Source organism: Aquarana catesbeiana, linkage group LG09 (assembly GCF_042186555.1).
Source record: "Aquarana catesbeiana isolate 2022-GZ linkage group LG09, ASM4218655v1, whole genome shotgun sequence".
NCBI lineage: Eukaryota > Metazoa > Chordata > Amphibia > Anura > Ranidae > Aquarana > Aquarana catesbeiana.
The window spans coordinates 40621363-40640935 of NC_133332.1; the positions used below are offsets into that span (position 1 = coordinate 40621363).

Sequence of the window (19573 nt, forward strand, 5' to 3'; positions counted from 1 at the left end):
GCCATCCTATGTACAGATACTCCAGTCTCTGCTGTGGAACTCTGCAGCTCCTCCAGGGTTACCTTAGGTCTCTGTGCTCCTCTCTGATTAATGCCCTCCTTGCCCAGTCCGCGAGTTTTGGTGTGAGGCCGTCTCTTGGCAGGTTTGCTGTTGTGCCATGTTCTTTCCATTTGGTTATGATAGATTTGATGGTGCTCCTAGGGATCATCAAAGATTTGGATTTATTTTATAACCTAACCCTGACATGTACTTCTCAACAACATTGTCCCTTACTTGTTTGGAGAGCTCCTTGGTCTTCATGGCAGTGTTTGGTTAGTGATTCCTCTTGCTTAGGTGTTGCAGCCTCTGGGGCCTTTCAAAAAGGTGTGTATATGTAATGACAGATTATGTGACACTTAGATTGCACACAGGTGGACATCATTTCACTAATTATGTGACTTCTGAAGGTAATTGGTTGCACCAGAGCTTTTTATGGGCTTCATAACAAAGGAGATGAATACATACGCACATGCCAATTATCAGTTTTTTATTTCTGAAAAATAGTTTTATGTATATATTTTTCTAATTTTACTTCACCAATTTAGACTATTGTGTTCTGATCCATCACATATAAGTCAGATTAAAAAAACATTGAACTAAAGGCTGTAATGTAACAAAATGGGTAAAAAAGCCAAGGGGGTGAATACTTTTGCAAGACACTGCATATATTTATATATATATATATATATAATATATATATAATATATATATATATATACATATATATATACATATATATATATATATATATATATATATATATATATATATAAAATAAAGAGGTGTGACTACATGCTAACACCTGGTATTTTACATGCACATGTGTATATATATATATATAATTTTTTTTTTTTTTGTCTCTGTGCCTGCAAAGTAGATTGATCTTCTCCATGTGTCCTGATGACTATTGTCCCTGAGTAATAGGAAATTCAGCATTTTACAGTCATTACCTGAGCAGTAGGTAAATGCAAATCTTCTAAAGGGGGTACCTGTACTTTTGATAAGTTTCTGAATGTACCCTTACTTCCAGTTGTGTCTCTTAGACAGGAAATAAAGGGAAATCTTCCCAACAGGACACAGACAGTTAAAATCAGTATAATCCACCCAGCAGCATACCCTTCTCACCACTTAGGGCAGTCTTTCTCAACTGCTAAAAACACATTATTAGAGTTTAGTGGGAAAATGCTCTTTACATTGGTGTCTAGTAGGAAGCACTTACAGTAGTGGTCAGCATGCCACTGTTATAGCCAAAGAGATTGTTGGTGTCATGCAGCTGGCTCTGCAAGTGGCATTGGCTTTGGAACTACACAGGCACTATCGAATATGAGGTCAATCAGCAACAGCTCAAGGAACCCCTAGCAACTTGTAGAGGAACCCTAGAGTTCCATGAGACCCTGGTTGAGAATAGTTGCCTTAGTGGGCATAAGTGTTGCGAACCTACCAGATTAAAACTTACTGACACGACAACCAAAATTTACTAGCACAGCCAAGTTTTTACTGGTATTTCCCAAAATTACAAAATTATAGTCTTAAGTGCAAATTTCAGAATTTAGGCTACAAACAAGTACAAAATGCAATCAGAAATGTGATTTAAGATAGATATGTAGCGTTGCCCCCGTAGGAGCTGCTGAGTGTTGTGGTCCATCTGTTACCCTGCCCAGCCCGGCATTCACTTCTCAGTCACCTTAAGACAATGAACAGTCCATGTGCTTATTTTTGTTTAATGTATTGAGGGAATTTAACTTGGATGGGGTAAGTGAAATATCCTTCTCCTGCATATCGCTTCCTACGGTATCTAGTGGTTCGCTCCATTCACCTCCTACCCATCGCTTCCTATCTAATGGTTCCAGGCAAAGCTAGCACATGTTGATTAGGCCTGACACTAGTTCAGCCAGGCCTTGGTAACTGCCTTTTGCAGGCAGGGACCGCGGGCCCCTTTAGTGTAGAAAAGAAAAGTTCTTGGTGGTAGCTGCCCTACTGATGGACTACTGCTCCCAGTCAACCCACTTCAGGCCCTGCCAGCCCTCCTAGCTGCAGCTACCCAACTCCACTGCCCATGACACCACAGTCTTCTCCACTGGCTCTGCACCCATCCCAGACTGCATGCTCCTAGTCCTCTCAGGCGTGCCTCCCCAGTCCTCTTGACTGTGCATGTCACTCACCAGCCTTCCAGTCTGCGACCAGTTGTTCCTCTCCTTGAAGACTTGCCCCACAATGCTAGCTCCTGCTGTCCTCCTTGCTCCTCCTGTCCAGAACCTTCACGTTTTATTGAAGGGTTCTGTCCTGCACCCAAACCCAGGCCTGAGGTCACCCCCCCCCCCCAGACTGGGGAGCTTCCTCCAGGGCCCCGAAAGCCTAACACTGCATCTTCAAGCTCTGAGCAACTCCAACTCCTCCCCAGCTGGGCTGACCCTGGGTATTTAAGAAGGCCTGCCCCCTGCCTATCCAGGTTGGGGATTGGTCAGGGCTCCTTAGAACACCCCAGGCAGCTCCACCCTTCCTCACTTCTCTCTTTCCAGTACCTTCCAGATGGCTCTAGAAAGAAGAGGGAGGTCTTAGTGATGCTGCCTGTGAGTCACCAGCTGCTGCTCTGAGCCACTCCCAGCCCACACAAATCAAAACAAACAGACCTGCCTACATTTTCTTACACTCACCAAAAATCCTAATCTAGCACCTACCTATGTAGAGGGTGCTACAGATATTAGGGCAAAAAAAACATATTTCTTATTTTAATTTCAATATCGTAAGTAAGTAGCTCAGGGACAGGCCTCGGGAGGGCAAGAATTAGAATGGGCGATGCACTCACGAAATGGACTCTCACAGTGAGACTGACAGTAGTGTGCAGCAGCACAGATCACCAACACAACATTACCTCCTGAGTCACAGTGACAGTCTCTCTCTCCATGCTAGGTGGTCCCTTCAGTCCACTCCAGTCCAAACAGCACTGACGGTCCTTCTCCCGGCTTGCCTTGCTCCCATCCCGCAGACCTGCACACGAGGCTCCAGCTGCTCTGTTCAGCTCACTTGCACAATGACATCGCACAACACGCTCAGGCACCGCCTTCACCAGACCCGCCCCCTGATGGTACCACCAAACGCACTGTAGTAGGCACTCAGATGGTCTCGGCTGGCTCTGACTGAGTGTCACAGCTATATTTTTAACTGGCAATCTTTTCCTGTCACTGGTATATTCTGGCAGTAGAAAAGCGCCTATTTTTTTACTGGTTGCCAATAAAAATACTGATGGTTGGCAACACTGGTGGGCATGCAGCCAATGGTGATACCCCATTATAGCTTTGTGACATGAAAACCTACACACGTTGCACGTGTAATGTGTAATAATAAACTAGTTAAGCTAAGAGTGATTTCTTTATAGAGAAGAGGTCCATCAGCTTTAGGACACTAGAAAAAAAACTGAAGACTCAGAAGTGGAGTAGGGTTATAAAGGCGCCTAGGGGGTGCGTCATCAATAGCGTTGCCAGTGTCCAATCACCTGACGTTACAAGCCCATAACCCAGTGGCTATGAATACTCAGTAATCGTGAATACCTCCGTGCTACCACTATCAATATTGTCCAAGTGCAAGTTTATGGGTGCTGCTCACATACATATGCCTTCCCACATGTAGATTTAATGGTTATAACTAATTATGCGGTGCTCCCTTATATGTTATATGAAAAAAAAAAAATATATATATATATATGTGTAGCGCTGGCAGATTTTTTGATGAAGCGCTTATATGTAAATTTAGTGGGTCATCTGTTTTGTACATAGTTCAGATTTAATCTACGGCTAAATTCGCCTCTGTTCCAGCATTGGCTGTGTTGCGTGCAGTTTCACACTGTCACCTGTAGGTGTCGTTGTCACCATAGGTCAGTGTTGAAAAGCAACAAGCTGAAGTGTATAGAGTGCTCTTCTTTCCCAGAGGTAACTCGGCAAAGGTGGTCCACTGCTATGCGTTCTGGGAGAGAGTATTTATGGGACAGATGCCATGTGCTAGAGTCAGTTCCACCTCGTGGCCTTCCAGGCTGGAGGGCTGCGTTGCTGCAGCCGTGCAAGTAGGCCCAGAAGCCTGTCTGGGGCCTACTACTACAGAGATGGTCCTGTGCTGTGTGTCCTTCGGGAAGAAGCCAAACAACTGAGAAGACCCAGGGGAGGACCCATCTTGGAGAGGACCGTGCGGAAGGCTGGTGTCTCAAGAGGGGCCTGGTGACTCAATTGGAGGATGCATCCTAATCTAATCTACCGCACAGTACGGCCGGGTCAGCCTAAAGGTTCTGGTACTGTGTTGCTGTTCATCTAAAACTACTACGTCCTGTGGCAGAGGATCATACAGTTATATTGCTCTTCTCAAGTCTGTGTCAGAGACTTTCTTTTTTGTTCGTGCTGCGCTCCGGCTGCTAGGTCAGTGAGAGAGACCTATCCGGGTGGGCAAAGATTTAATCTTGGACTGAAGGTATATTCGTCCCCGAGATTTCAATTCCTCAGTGATATAAAGAAAAGGTATTTGAACTTTCCTGCAACTCCTCTTCTACCTCTTTCCTGCTACTTCTTCAAGTTATTTCTCATTAAAGCATTGGAAAAGTATTAAAGTGACTGGTGCCAACATTGTCAGATACAAAGCTCAACATGGACTCTTAGTTCTGGTATTGGTGAAACTACGGGTAAAGGGGTGACGGTAACAATCCGATATGAATCATCAGCTCCTTCGGGGGTTAGTGCTACATATGTATATATATATATATATATATATATATATATATATATACATACATTACTTTTACCTTAAATGAATATTCAGTGTCCTGTCCTGTATGATTAAGATATGCAAATTATTGAGGTTCCATTTTGAAATAATTGTAAAGTGCCAATAACAGGTGCAAATACATGCCAGAAAGTGCAAAGTAAAAACAAACTAAAAAAAGAAGAAAAAGCTAAATTTTGGCTATACATACATTTTAATATTATGCATACTAGACATCCCTGTATAGCATTGCGAAATATGCACAGGGTTCACTGGAATATTAGGTATAGTGCTTGGCAGGTGTATTTCATTATGTTTGTCATGGATGAAATCCTGGCTTGTGTTCTTTATTACTCAAGAATGTGATTAATACTCGGTAGACAATGACATCTCTTCTGAGCCCACTGAAGATAATCCAGAGTGCCGTATATTAACTTTCAGTTTAGTAAGGATATTTTACTTGGCAGTGTCTAGTAGCTGGCGACACACCTAGACCTGTTCAAAAGAGCTGGATTGCTAGAGCTATATCACTTCCAATCCAGCCTCAGGCTAACCCGACTATTCCACAGAAGAAGGAGACACACAGCAGGTAGAGGAGGAAGCAACATCTGTATGATGAGGAAATACTTACTATCTTCATCACTGATTCTTTTCTTTTCTGCTGTTACTACTTACACAGGTAAGATGATCACTTTATTGCGTAATGCTGGTTTCACCTGTAAATGATGATCTTTATTTTTTATTAGAGTCCTTAAAGTAGATGTGAACCCCCAAAAATAAAATCTTGAATGATTAAAGTGTATATCAAACCAAAGCTTTTTTATTTTTTAATTTGGAAATATTTCAAAAATCACCGATGGAACACAGAAAATAAATGAGAATCATTCCCTATTCTACCCAAGACTAAGAAAAAAGTTTTGGCTTTCCATATAGCTCAACATAGTAATGTAAAAAAAAATGTTCAACCTTCGTAAGGGCTCTTGTGCGAGGCCATAATTTTTAGCGTACAGTTATGAAACATAGGCCTATATACGGGCACATGAGTAAATGCTGGTGGCGGTTGTTTCATGCATAGGAGCGCACAATACTTTCTGTAATGCATTCCTATGAGAAAAAAAATGCTATAGCTGTGGCTCTCAGGTGTCACAGATAGTTTATACTGTATGACCATATGGCAAGGTCACTAAATATGCAGCTTCAGTTTAAAGGATACCTAGGAATCTTGCCATGACAGCCCTTGTTCAGGAACCCATCTGCCTCTGCTTCCCAATTGCTCTCCAGCATTGCCACACCACAAGTGTGATTTCATTGGAGAATATATTCGACCCTGGGGAAAGTCATTGTGCAGATACAGTGCCTTGAAAAAGTATTCATACCCCTTGAAATTTTCCACATTTTGTCATGTTATAACCAAAAATGTAAATGTATTTTATGGGGATTTTATGTGATAGACCAACACAAAGTGGCACATAACTGTGAGGTGGAAGGAAAATGATAAATGGTTACATTTTTTACAAATAAATATCTAAAAAGTGTGGCGTGCATTTGTATTCAGCCCCCTATACTCTCATACCTCTAACTAAAATCTAGTGGAACCAATTGCCTTCAGAAGTCACTTAATTAGTAAATAGAGTCCACCTGTCTGTAATTTAATCTCAGTATAAATATGGCTGTTCTGTGAAGCCCTCAGAGATTTGTTAGAGAATCTTAGTGAATAAACAGCATCATGAAAGCCAAGGAATACATCAGACAGGTCAGGGATAAAGTTGTGGAGAAGTTTAAATCAGGGTTAGGTTATAAAAAAATCCCAAGCTTTGAACATCTCATGGAGCACTGTTCAATCCATCATCCGAAAATGGAAAGAGTATGGCACTGCAAAGCTACCAAGACATGACCATCCACCTAAACTGACAGGCCGGGCAAGGAGAGCATTAATCAGAGAAGCAGCCAAGAGGCTCATGGTAACTCTGGAGGAGCTGCAGAGATCCACAACTCAGGTGGGAGCATCTGTCCACAGGACAACTATTATGCCCTGTACACACGGTCGGATTTTCCGACGGAAAATGTGTGATAGGACCTTGTTGTCAGAAATTCCGACCGTGTGTAGGCTCCATCACACATTTTCCATCGGATTTTCCGACACACAAAGTTTGAGAGCAGGATATAACATTTTCCGACAACAAAATCCGTTGTTGGAAATTCCGATCGTGTGTACACAAATCCGACGGACAAAGTGCCACGCATGCTCAGAATAAATAAAGAGATGAAAGCTATTGGCCACTGCCCCGTTTATAGTCCCGACGTACGTGTTTTACATCACTGCGTTCAGAACGATCGGATTTTCCAACAACTTTGTGTGACCGTGTGTATGCAAGACAAGTTTGAGCCAACATCCGTCGGAAAAAATCCTAGGATTTTGTTGTCGGAATGTCCGAACAAAGTTCGACCGTGTGTACGGGGCATTAGTCGTGCACTCCACAAATCTGGCCTTTATGGAAGAGTGGCAAGAAGAAAGCCATTGTTGAAACAAAGCCATAAGAAGTCCCATTTGCAGTTTGCGAGAAGCCTTGTGTGGGACACAGCAAACATGTGGAAGAAGGTGCTCTGGTCAGATGAGACCAAAATTGAACTTTTTGGCCTAAAAGCCAAATGCTATGTGTGGCGGAAAACTAACACTGCACATCACCCTGAACACACCATCCCCACCATGACACATGGTGGTGGCAGCATCATGTTGTGGGGATGCTTTTCTTCAGCAGAGACAGAGAAGCTGGTCAGAGTTGATGGGAAGATGGATGGAGCCAAATACAGGGCAATCTTGGAAGAAAACCCATTAAAGTCTGCAAAAGACTTGAGGCTGGGGCGGAGGTTCACCTACATGGAGGACAACGACCCTAAACATACAGCCAGAGCTACAATGGAATAGTTTAGATCAAAGCATATTCATGTGTTAGAATGGCTCAGTCAAAGTCCAGACCTAAATCCAATTGAGAATCTGTGGCAAGACTTGAAAATTGCTGTTCACAGACGCTCTCCATCCAATCTGACAGAGCTGAACATTTTGAAAACCATTTATCATTTTCCTTCCACTTCACAATTATGTGCCACTTTGTGTTGGTCTATCACATAAAATCCCAATAAAATACATTTACGTTTTTGTTTGTAACATGACAAAATGTGGAAAATGTCAAGGGGTATGAATACATTTTCAAGGCACTGTATGGTCCACTGTGAAGCAATGATGTGCTGCTGATGCTTGATTAAATGTATGTGGACTTAAAGTGGCTGAAAAAGATCAGCAGCACTAAGGTGCAAAAAAAAAAATGACGAAAAAAAGTGACAAAAATATCTTTCTAAAATAAGTAAAACACAATTTGGCAACAGGACATGATACATAATATATGATGCTTTACCACTAAATTTAATTAAATTCCATCCAATTAGAATTTAGATTCCTTGTGATAATATTGATGCAGTACACACAATAGTAGAATGTACACAGTACATAACACATCTTTTTTTTTAAATGGAAAAAAACAATGAATTGATCAACATTGTGAATGTTATTTTAGAAAAACGACTTGATGTATGCACATTGTCATTGCTAATTTTTATTTTTTGACCAACCACAGCATACAGATTCAAAAAGGATCGACTATAATAAGAAATCTTACAGCTCTTCTGATTAAAATTGAATCTGATCTTACCAGAAGGTGACAAGTTTCTGCCTAAGGCTGGCCATACATCATTCGTCTTTTCATTCAGCCAGTGGAGTGAACAAAAAAAAGAAAGAAAGAAAGGGAATAGATTTCTCCTTCCACGCAAACAAAGGTGGAGGGTTAAATATCCCCCTGCAGGGACATTGTACTCTGAGCGTGGCACTTAGCACTATCAGAATACACTGATCAGCAGCTAGCTCATTGGCTGCAGACACTGATTGTCAGAAAATATTTGACATGTCCTTAAAGCTGGCCATAGATGGATTGAAGTTTGGCCAGTTCAACAGGGAATTTCAATCCATCTATGGCTGTTCTTGTTCCTGTAATGCCTCGTACACACGAGCGGACTTTCCAGCATACTTGGTGCGGCGTACTGGAGTCCGGACTTTGGTTGATTGTGTGTAGGCAAGTCCATTCATTCGGAAAGACAAAGTATGCCGTAAAGTCCGCTCGTGTGTACGCGGCATTAGAGAGGAGTTGACCTAGTGATCAACTCCTGTTGAATAGGAACATTGGAAAATTTGTGTGTGATCAGAACTGCAGCCAATTGAGAAGACACTGCTGCCAGAATTCAATAGCACAACAAGGAGGTTTCCTTCATCTTTTTTTCTTTTATGGCCAGCCTTACTCAGGGAAGGCTAGACATGGATCGAAACTGGGCAAGTCCTTTTTGTACGGGCTGAATTTCAATTAGTGTATGGCCAGTTTAACCACTTACAGACCGCCTGCTGCAGTTTTAAGTCGTCTGTTTGAAGGAGGATATCGTTGTTATGGCAGCAGCTAGCTGCCATAACCCCAGTATCCTCTTCTTCAGCGGGACGGTCCGCTACAAGATAAAAGTGTTCTCTGCAGCGGATTCGCACGAGATCACTTTTATCGGCGGCGGTAGAGGGGCCCCCCCTCCCCGGCCAGGGTTGTCGGGAAGAGGCCCTTGTCCTCATCAACATGGGGACAAGGTGCTTTGGGGTGGGGAGGCCGCAGGGTGCCCCCTGCCCCAAAGCGCCCACCCCCCATGTTGAGGGCATGCGGCCTGGTACGGTTCAGGAGGGGGGGGCGCTCGCTTGTCCCCACCCCCTTTCCTGACCAGCCGGGCTGCGTGCTAAGATAAGGGTCTGGTATGGATTTTGGGGGGACCCCCACACCTAAGGGCCTGGTATGCCCCTAGAGGGGAACCCATGCCATTTTTTTATTTAAAATTTGGCGCGGCGTTCCCCCTCATGATTCATACCAGACACTTGTCAGCAATGCTTGGGGTAAGGTAAAAAGTTTTCCTTTCCTGATGAGCGAGCCAGCGCGAGATGCACAGTACCCTGTCGCCGAGAACCAGCGCAATGGGATCGCGCTAGAAACACATTCTCGCGGTCAGGTACTGTAAATGACAATTTTTTTTTTTTTTTTATTATTATTGCATTTTCGTGTAAATATGAGATCTGAGGTATTTTTGACCCCAGATCTCATATTTAAGAGGTCCTGTCATGCTTTTTTCTATTACAAGGAATGTTTACATGTCGTGTAATAGGAAGAAAAGTGACTTTTTTTTTTTTTAAACAGTGTAAAAATAAAAAAATAATAGGTAAAATAAGTAGCGTCTGCATATGAAAACGGTGTTCAAACCACACATGTGAGGTATCGCCGCGATCGGTAGAGTGAGAGCAATAATTCTAGCCCCAGAACTCCTCTGCAACTCAAAACATGCAACCTGTAGAATTTTTTAAACGTCGCCTATGGAGATTTTTTTTTTTTACGTTATAACAAACTTTTTATTTGCAAGATTGTACATAATACATGAAAAGCATTGGTACACATGTTTAACATCTTACAGAAGATATTCCGTACTCAAGGAACATGATACATACACATACACTTCTATCCTGTAGTTAGTACTTTAGGTTCATATATAATCCGTACACTTCCACACTCATATTTAGTAAGTATCAGGATAAGCACCATTTATGTGCATGTCGTAGACTCTTGTAACCATCTATCCCATATTCTGTTATACTTGTTTGGACAACCTCTGTTAATATAGAGGAATTTTTTATATGGAAGGGTTGTGTTGATGTCTCTTTTCCAGTCCACCAATTGAGGGGGTTCTGATCTCATCCATTGTCTGGCGATAATTTTCCTAGCCGAAAATAAAGTTTCATGTAGGAATATCATTGTAAATTTATCTAGTACATCTGGAAAAATCCCCAGTAGGCATTGCTTTGGGTCAAGAGTTAATGGGGACCCCATGTCGTCATGCAAGAAGGCAACTATTTGTTTCCAGTAATCTTGTATCTTTTGACAAGACCATATAAGGTGAAAGAATGTGCCTGTTTCAGTTCCACACATTGGACATGTGATGGATTGACTTCTTTTATATCTAGCTACCCTAAGAGGAGTGAGGTATGCACGATGAAGTATATAAATTTGGGACAGTCTGTCTGAAAGTTTGGGTGAAACCAACTTGCATGTCTCCAGGGCCTCCTCCCACTCCTCATCCTCCATCCTCCCAACCTCCCTTTCCCATCTTGGTTTCAACGCGTAAGCTAATTTTGCGGAGGTAGGGGCGGATAGCATGTTGTAAAAACAGGAAATTAGTTTTTTTGAGTCTGTATCCTTGACTATGGCTATAATAGGGTTAGGAGTGGGCTGAGGAAGACCCCCTGAAAATTGCGTTTGGATCGCATGGCGGATCTGGAGATAACAATAAAACATTTGATTCGGAATCTGGAACTCCATCTTAAGTGCCTCAAACGTTTTAAAAGTTCCATTTGTGAACAGATGGTGTAAATAGTATATGCCCTTGGCAGCCCATAAGTCTGAGTTCTGGATTCCATTAAGTTCCTGCAGCTTGTTATTGTGCCAAAGTGGTGTATAGTCATTAAATGATGGTGTCTCTAGTTTAGAAGAGGCTAATTCCCATATGCGTCTATAATGATATAGCAAGGAATGTCTATAATCTTTTGACTGTGTGTTCCCTACACCCACCGCTATCCCGTTTATTGGGTCCCTAGTATACTGAACCCAACGGGGGCTCAGCAGAATGAGAAAACGTTCCTTGTCAGTTTTGTCAATGTGAAATAGTTGGGATAGCTGTGACGCTATATAGTAATGGTTAAAATCAGGTAGTGCTGTTCCACCCATGTCCGTTGAGTTTTTAAGTGTTTGCCATGAGAGTTTGTGTCTAGATTTCCCCCATATAAATGGTTTAAGTAGTGTTTCCAATAGTTTAAAATACTTAAGGGGTAGATATACTGGAGTGTGCCATAGAACGTACAGTACCTTAGGCAGTAGTACCATCTTTATTAAATTGACTCTGCCCCATACTCCTAAAGGGAGGCGGGACCAGACCTGGATCTTAGATTTGATTAGGGAGAATAATGGTTCAACATTCAAGGAAATATAGTCTACTGGATTCTTGGATATTTTAACGCCAAGGTATTTTATTATATCCACCCGTTGAAGGGGTAAATTAGCCTGTGATTCTGTAGGTGGAAAACTGTCAATTGGTAATATCTGTGATTTACCCCAATTAATCCTCAAGCCCGAGAATGTCCCAAATTGCTCAATTACGTTAAGCGCTGTGTGTAGAGAGAGGCCAGGGTCTGCCAGGTAAAGGAGAGTGTCATCTGCATATAGGCTAATTTTCTCGGTAAGGGATCCGAATGTCAATCCTATTATCTCCTGGTTAGTACGGATGGACACGGCGAGGGGTTCCGATGCCAGAGCATACAGCAAAGGCGAGAGCGGACATCCCTGTCTCGTACCTCTGCTTAGGCCAAATTCCCGAGAGGGGCAGCCATTAGCCACCACTCGGGCAGTTGGTTGCTGATATAACAGTTGCACCCATCTAATAAATTTGGGCCCAAATCCGTATCCCTCCATGCATCTCCAGAGATAGCTCCATTCAACCGAATCAAATGCCTTGGCTGTATCTAATGTTACTATCACTCTTGTGCCCACATTGTCATGCTTGGCCTGGAGATTGATAAATAACTTCCTTAAATTAAAGGAAGTATTACGGCCAGGCATAAACCCTGACTGATCTATATGTATAAGGGATAGTATTACTTGGTTTAGACGTTTGGAAAGTACTTTGGCTAATATTTTGACATCTACTTGGAGTAAAGATATGGGGCGGTACGACTCGGGGTATCCTAAATCTTTCCCTGGTTTGGGTATAAGTACTATCGTGGCCTCTCTCATGGATGCAGGTAGTGTTGAGGTTTCGAACATAGTGTTATACAGAGACAGCAGTTTGGGTATAAGTATCTCAGAAAAGTGTGCATAAAATTCAATGGGCAAACCATCAGACCCCGGAGATTTGGACCTAGTAAAGTCTGCAATAGCAAACTTTATTTCCTCCACCGTGAGAGGTGCCTCAAGAAGTTCGACTTGACTCTCTGAGAGTTGCGGAAGTATGATGTTACTCAAGAAGTGATCCATTATCGTCGTGTCCTCCGAGACCGTCGATGTGTAAAGTTCTGTAAAAAAATCTCTAAACTTGGAGGACACGACAAAAGGATCCGTGATCGGCTGTCTATCCTTATCATGAAGCGTAATTACAATTGGGGGTTTGTCTTCACTATGAACAAGATATGAAAGCAATTTACCTGCTTTTTCTCCATGTTCGAACCACCGCTGTCTATTGAAGAATAATTTCTGCTTGGCTTTTACATATTGTATCTGAGACACCACTCTTGTCTGTAGTTTAAGAGTATTGGCATTTGTTATGGATGGGTCAGCTATATATGCTTGTTCTGAAGAGGATAGTTCTATGATTGCTTTATCTAAGGCTTCCGCGGAGTTTGTTTTAATCTGATTGATGCGTGAGGTCAGGACAGCTCGGACATGCAGCTTAAACGTATCCCACACTACTGGCGCGGGAGCAGAATGTTCATTGTCTGTAAAGAACCGAGTCCATTCCACCTCAAGCATATCATCTTCTGGCAGCAGGGACAACCAAAATGGGTTCAAGCGCCAGGTCCGCTTCTGCTTGGCTAGGGACACGCTGAGAGTAATTGAGTAAAAGCTATGATCAGACAACAGCCTGGGTCCGAAGGACACTGTCAATAATCTAGGTAAAAGTTGTTTAGATATCAGAATGAAATCTATTCGGGACATCGAGTTATGCGTGGAGGAGAAACATGAATAAGCCTTGGTATGCGGAAATTTATGTCTCCATGTATCAATTAGATGGATGGATGAGGTTATTTTATGCAGTTTAGTGTCATTTGTCCTCATTGCAGCTAGTGTCAGTGGGCGAAGTCTGTCTAGGGCATCATTCATTGTGGAATTAAAATCCCCCATCCACACTGCTTGCACTGTAGGGTATCTTGCCATGAAGGAAACACCCTCTAGTATTATAGTAATAGAGAATGGAGGGGGGACATAGAAAGCTAAAATTAGGAAGGGTTCTCCGTATAGTTTAGCAGATATAAAAACATATCTGCCCTGAGGGTCTATGCATATCTCTCCTAGCTCAAAGTGTATGGATTTTGCAATTAAAATAGATACACCTCTTGAATGGGATGTAAACGTCGAATGGAATGCCCATCCTACCCAGGGGCGGCGTAGGGCCATCTGTAGCTTGCCGTCCATATGGGTCTCCACCAATGCTATTACATCAGCCCTCTGTTTTTTAAGGAATGTGAAGGTTGCCGACCTCTTAAGCGGTTCACGCAAGCCCCTCACATTCCAAGTAAGGAATTTTATAGACGCCACATGGAGTTCTCACAGATCATTTTCAGTATTAAGGTGTGTATCCTGAGTCTCACCAGTAACTTTATACAAGAATTATGCACGTGTATGCACAGTACTACAAAATATAGCAGCCGAGGCAAATTTTCAATATTATTCAAAAAACTATATTGAATTGAAAAGTGTAAACATAGTACTTCTTGCATTTTAAAAAGTAACTTAAACATTTTCCCTCCCCTCTCCCTCCCAGCCCTGCACTGACCCCAACCTGTGCGGGCATACTTCCCAAACAAAACTGAAATTGAAATCCGGGAAAAAACAGTCAGCTTCATCTGAAAAAAAAGAAAAAACCAGAGTAGCCGTTTGGTTTTAGAACCCGGGGTAAACATATCCCACAAAATCCTACGTAAAGAAAATAGTGGCGTGTATTCTCTGGGATGGATAAATGAATGTAATTGTAGTTGAACGGCTTCATTCCAGGTTCGGTGACTGATTTCCCTAAAGGTGCGTGGGGCAAAGTCACGCTGCACCATACATATGTTCTGTAGGACTATTACTGACCCGAGGCTCCGGTCATCAAAATAATAAATGATAGTATGTAGTTTCTCCTGAGGTATTTAAAGCAAAGTCTCCCATGTTGTAAGAAAAGAGGCATGCGGTCCCCTGCCGCAATCCATGGGTATGTGCTGTATGTATTGGGTTATTCATTCTCTTTCCTGTTATCTCGGCGCTCCAGCCAGGCGATGGTATCTTCAGGGGTGTCAAAGAAAACGGCTCGGCCATCATCCTCCACACGAAGGCGTGCGGGAAATAACATTGAGTATTTAAGATTTTTGATGCGTAAGCGCCTCTTGGCTTCGGTGAAGTTTTGTCTGCGCTTCTGTACTTCAGTGGAGAAATCAGGGAAGATGGCTACCTTGACATTGTCAATGGGTATATTACCCTTCAACCTTGCCATGCGCAGCGTTGCGTCGCGGTCTTTGTAATTTAGCAATTTGGCGATAAATGTTCGAGGTGGAGCACCCTGTGGTGGTGGCCTAGCGGGCATACGATGTGCTCTTTCGACAGCAAACGTGGGCGAAAAGGCCTCCCTGCCATACGTTGTAATTAGTAATTGTTCCAGGAATGTGGTGGGGTCTTTCCCCTCTGTCCCCTCCGGTAGGCCAATGAAGCGGAGGTTGCACCTACGAAGCCTGTTCTCCATGTCGTCCTGCTTTGCCAGGAGTTGATTAATCTGGTATTGCATGCGTTCAGAGGTAGTCTGTAATGGCGGGATCGCATCCTCCACCTCTCCTAGTCTGGTCTCAGATGTCTTAACTCGCTCCTTAAGCTTATGCAGGTCTTGTCGGACCAGGGAGACATCTACCTTCACCTCCTCAATCTTGGTCGTGAGGGCGGCCTGGAGTGCAGAGATGGCTTCCAGCACTCTATCCGTGTCTGCGCCCGCCACCTCCCTCCCCCCTGACGCGGTGTCGCCATCTTCCCCCAGGCTGTCTTTATTCTGTCGGCGGTACTTATCAAGTTTGGCAGCTGCGTCAGTCTTGGGTTTCATCGGGGCCATGACTGTTAGTAGGAGGCTGCAGATGCAGCTCGCTGAGCGGTTGCGGGGTTGGTATAAAGGGTGAGCTGTGGCAGTTTGGAGGTCAAGATCAGCAGGATAGTCACCACACAATTTGTCTAGGATAGGTCTTGAGTCCCCGTTCACCTCCAATGGGCCCGAGTACCCCCAGCAGGTTTGGGTAGGAACAATGCTTTGGCGGGCAAGGGCACTAGAATTATCAGTCGGGGTTCAGATCAGGCAGAGGATAGATGGGGGGGTCAGGAGTGTCCAATATAGAGTAGCAAAGTGGATGCCACTCACCTGGAGCATGCAGAGGTCCTCTGTAGATCTGAGTACTGTGATGTCCCTGGAGGAGTTGCAGGGGGAGGTAGGTGGGTTAAAAGATCCACTGTATTGGGTGCAGATTCCAGGAAGGGAGGATGTGGTGCTGGCAAAGAGGCAGAGAGTACCAAGATGGCCGCCGAGACCACGGCCGGATCCGGGGTTGTCACTGTGTGGGGGGGTCCTGTTCAGTTCAGGCTCCCAGTCAGGATCAGGCACAGTAGGATGGGTTTTTGGTGGAGGAACCAGGCATCAGATGGGCCAGAACACAGCGCTTCCAGAGAGGCAGGGAGGAGCAAGATGGCCGCCGGAGCTCCGGACCAGGCCGAAGCCGCGGCCTAGATTTAAGAGCGCCGCCGCACAAAAGGGTACCGTTCTGCCTGGACCCCTAATCGGAAGCCCGCTGGGCAGGGACCACGAACGGCAGGAGTTCCAGGTGCCAGGGAGGCCGGGGAGGAGTATAGATGAGACGGCCGAGTGGAGCAAGATGGCCGCCGGCACCGACTAGGCCGAAGCCGCGGCCTGTAGTTGCGGCTGCGGCCGCGGAGGAGCACCGTGTCGCTCGGAACTCCCGTACGACCAGAGGACCACTGAAACAGGTCTGTATATGGGTAGGGACCTCAGGAGGTATGCCAGGTTGCTGCAGGAGACTACTGATGGGCAGGATTAATGCGGATTCAGGAGTATTGGACGGAGCTCGGGTCTTCCACGTCCTACTCCATGCTGTAGCAGGCCACGCCCCCCCGCCTATGGAGATTTTTAAGGGTAAAAGTTTGTCGCCATTCCACGAGCGGGCGCAATTTTGAAGTGCGACATGTTGGGTATCAATTTACTTGGCGTAACATTATCCTTCACAATATAAAAAAAATTGAGCTAACTTTACTGCTGTCTTATTTTTTAATTCAAAAAAGTGTATTTTTTCCAAAAAAAGTGAGCTTGTAAGACCGCTGCGCAAATACAGTGTGACAGAGAGTATTGCAACGACCGCCATTTTATTGTCTAGGGTGTTAGAAAAAAAAAGTATAATGTTTGAGGGTTCTAAGTAAATTTCTAGCAAAAAAAAAACAGTTTTTAACTTGTAAACAACAAATCTCAGAAAAAGGCCTTAAGTGGTTAAAGCAGAACTAAAGACAAAACTTGTTTTTCCTCATTTAACCACTTGCCGACCGGGCCATAAGAAGGCTACAGCGCGATCGGCTTATTCTGGGTGGACCACCGTGGGACGTCATTCCAGAATGTTGCTACCGCGCACCCCCCTGGGGCACGCACCCGGGAACATCTGTGACCTCCGGGTCCTGAGGACCCGGCGCATCACGGATCATGGTAAATAGTTGCTGATCGCGGCCGTTTACCACGTGATAGTTCCGTCAAATGACGGAGCGATCACTTGTAAACAAACCGGCGTCACGTCATGACCCTCCCTCCCCTCTGTGTACCGGTCGGTACAGTGCGAGGGGAGAGGGGGAGAGGGGGAGAGATGGCAGCAGCGCTGTGGGCTGGATGTTTAGTGCCCACAGCGCTGCTCACTGCCAATAAACTGCAATACTCTGTAATACTGTGCAGTACTCTGCAACATTGTGCAATACTCTGCAACACTGCAAAACTCTGCCAATACTCTTCCAATACTCGCCAATACTCTACCAATACTTACCAATACTCTACAATAAATTTTAACAAAAACAAATAATTTTTTTTTTTTTTTATCGAATTTTCAGTCTTTTTTGATTTATAGCGCAAAAAATAAAAAAAACCAGCAGTGATTAAATACCACCAAAAGAAAGCTCTATTTGTGTGAAAAAAGGACAAACATTTCATATGGCTACAGTGTTGCATGACTGAGTAATTGTCATTCAAAATGTGAGAGCGCTGAAAGCTGAAAATTGGTCTGGTTAGGAAGGGGGTTTAAGTGCCCAGTTGTCAAGTGGTTAAAATAGTTTACATTTCTAATTGAATGCTCTAACCCCTGTCAATTCTTTCTAAAAGACATTAATAGTGTTATACATTTGTTAGATATTAACATCAAGGTATCAATATTTGGCTTAGGAAACAATCTGTACAATATTTTCAATTGGCTGACTTAAAGTGATTGTAAAGTCTCGTTTTTGTTTTTAACCCCTTGCCGACCAGCGCACGACGATGTACGTCGGCACAATGGCACAAATGGGCGTATAGGTACGTCCCCTTTAAATCGCGGCATAGTGGACACGCGCGCGCCACTCAATGTCCGCCGGGGGCCACTATCATGTCACGGAGCGGCAGAACGGGGAGATGCCTATGTAAACAAGGTATTTCCCTGTTCTGCCTAGCAACATGACAGAGATCCACTGCTCCCTGTGATCGGGAGCAGTGATCTCTGTCATGTTCTAGTGAGGCAATCCCCCCCACAGATAGAATCACTACCTAGGACACACTTAACCCTTTGATCGCCCCCTAGTGTTTAACCCCTTCCATACCAGTGTCATTTACACAGTAATCAGTGCATTTTTATAGCACTGATCGCTGTATAAATAACAATGGTCCCAAAATAGTGTCAAAAGTGTCCGATGTGTCCGCCATGATGTTGCAGTCATGATAAAAATCGCAGATCGCCACCCTTACTAATAATAAAAAAAGTAATGATAAAAATGCCATACTATCCCCTATTTTGTAGACGCTATAACTTTTGCGCAAACCAACCATTTTTTTTTTTTACCAAAAATATGTAGAATACATATCGGCCAAAACTGAGAAAGAAATGTTTTTTTTATATATTTTTGGGGGGGGATATTTATTATAGCAAAATGTAAAAAATATTGCTTTATTTTCAAAATTGTCACTCTTTTTTTATTTATAACGCAAAAAATAAAAACCGCAGAGATGATCAAATACCACCAAAAGAAAGCTCTATTTGTGGGAAAAAAAGGACGTCAGTTTTGTTTGGGTGAAATGTCGCATGTCCGCGCAATCGTCAGTTAAAGCGACGCAGTGCTGTATCGCAAAAAGTGCTCTGGTCAGGAAGCGGGTAAATCCTTCTGGGGCTGAAGTGGTTAAAAAAAAAATAACAAACATGTTATACTTACCTCCTCTGTGCAGTTGGTTTTGCACAGAGCAGCCCTGATCCTCCTCTTCACAGGTCCCACTTAGCTGCTCCTGGCCCCTCCCTCCTGTCGAGTGCCCCCACAGCAAGCCGAGTCACAGTTTCTTGTGTCCATTCAGACATGGAGCCCCGACCCGGCCCCGCCCCCCCCGATTGGCTAACTGACTTTGATTGACAGCCGTGAGAGCCAATGGTGCTGCTGCTGTGTCTCAGCCAATCAGGAGGAGAGTCCCAGACGGCTAAGACAGTTGTGGACATCGCTGGAGAGAGATGGAGCTCAGGTAAGTATTAGGGGGGTGCTGTGGAGGCTGCTGCACATAGAAGGTTTTTTTTCCTTAATGCATAGAATGCATTAAGATAAAAAAACTTTCTGGCTTTACAATTGCTTTAACTCCTTCGCACCTAAGGGTGAAACAAATTGTAATGCCT

At 43.8% G+C, this 19573-nt stretch overlaps 1 protein-coding gene across 1 annotated transcript in view; it reads left to right on the forward strand.

Annotated features, from left to right (window-relative positions):
- Nucleotides 1-5205: 5205 nt before the first annotated feature.
- The window catches only part of LOC141107536 (major histocompatibility complex class I-related gene protein-like), a 51010-nt gene continuing 36642 nt past the window's right edge, over nucleotides 5206-19573 (forward strand). The window contains exon 1 of the mRNA XM_073598337.1: nucleotides 5206-5461. Coding sequence (XP_073454438.1) covers nucleotides 5395-5461 — 67 coding nt within the window. The 5' untranslated portion in view covers nucleotides 5206-5394. The remainder of the gene's footprint in view (nucleotides 5462-19573) is intronic.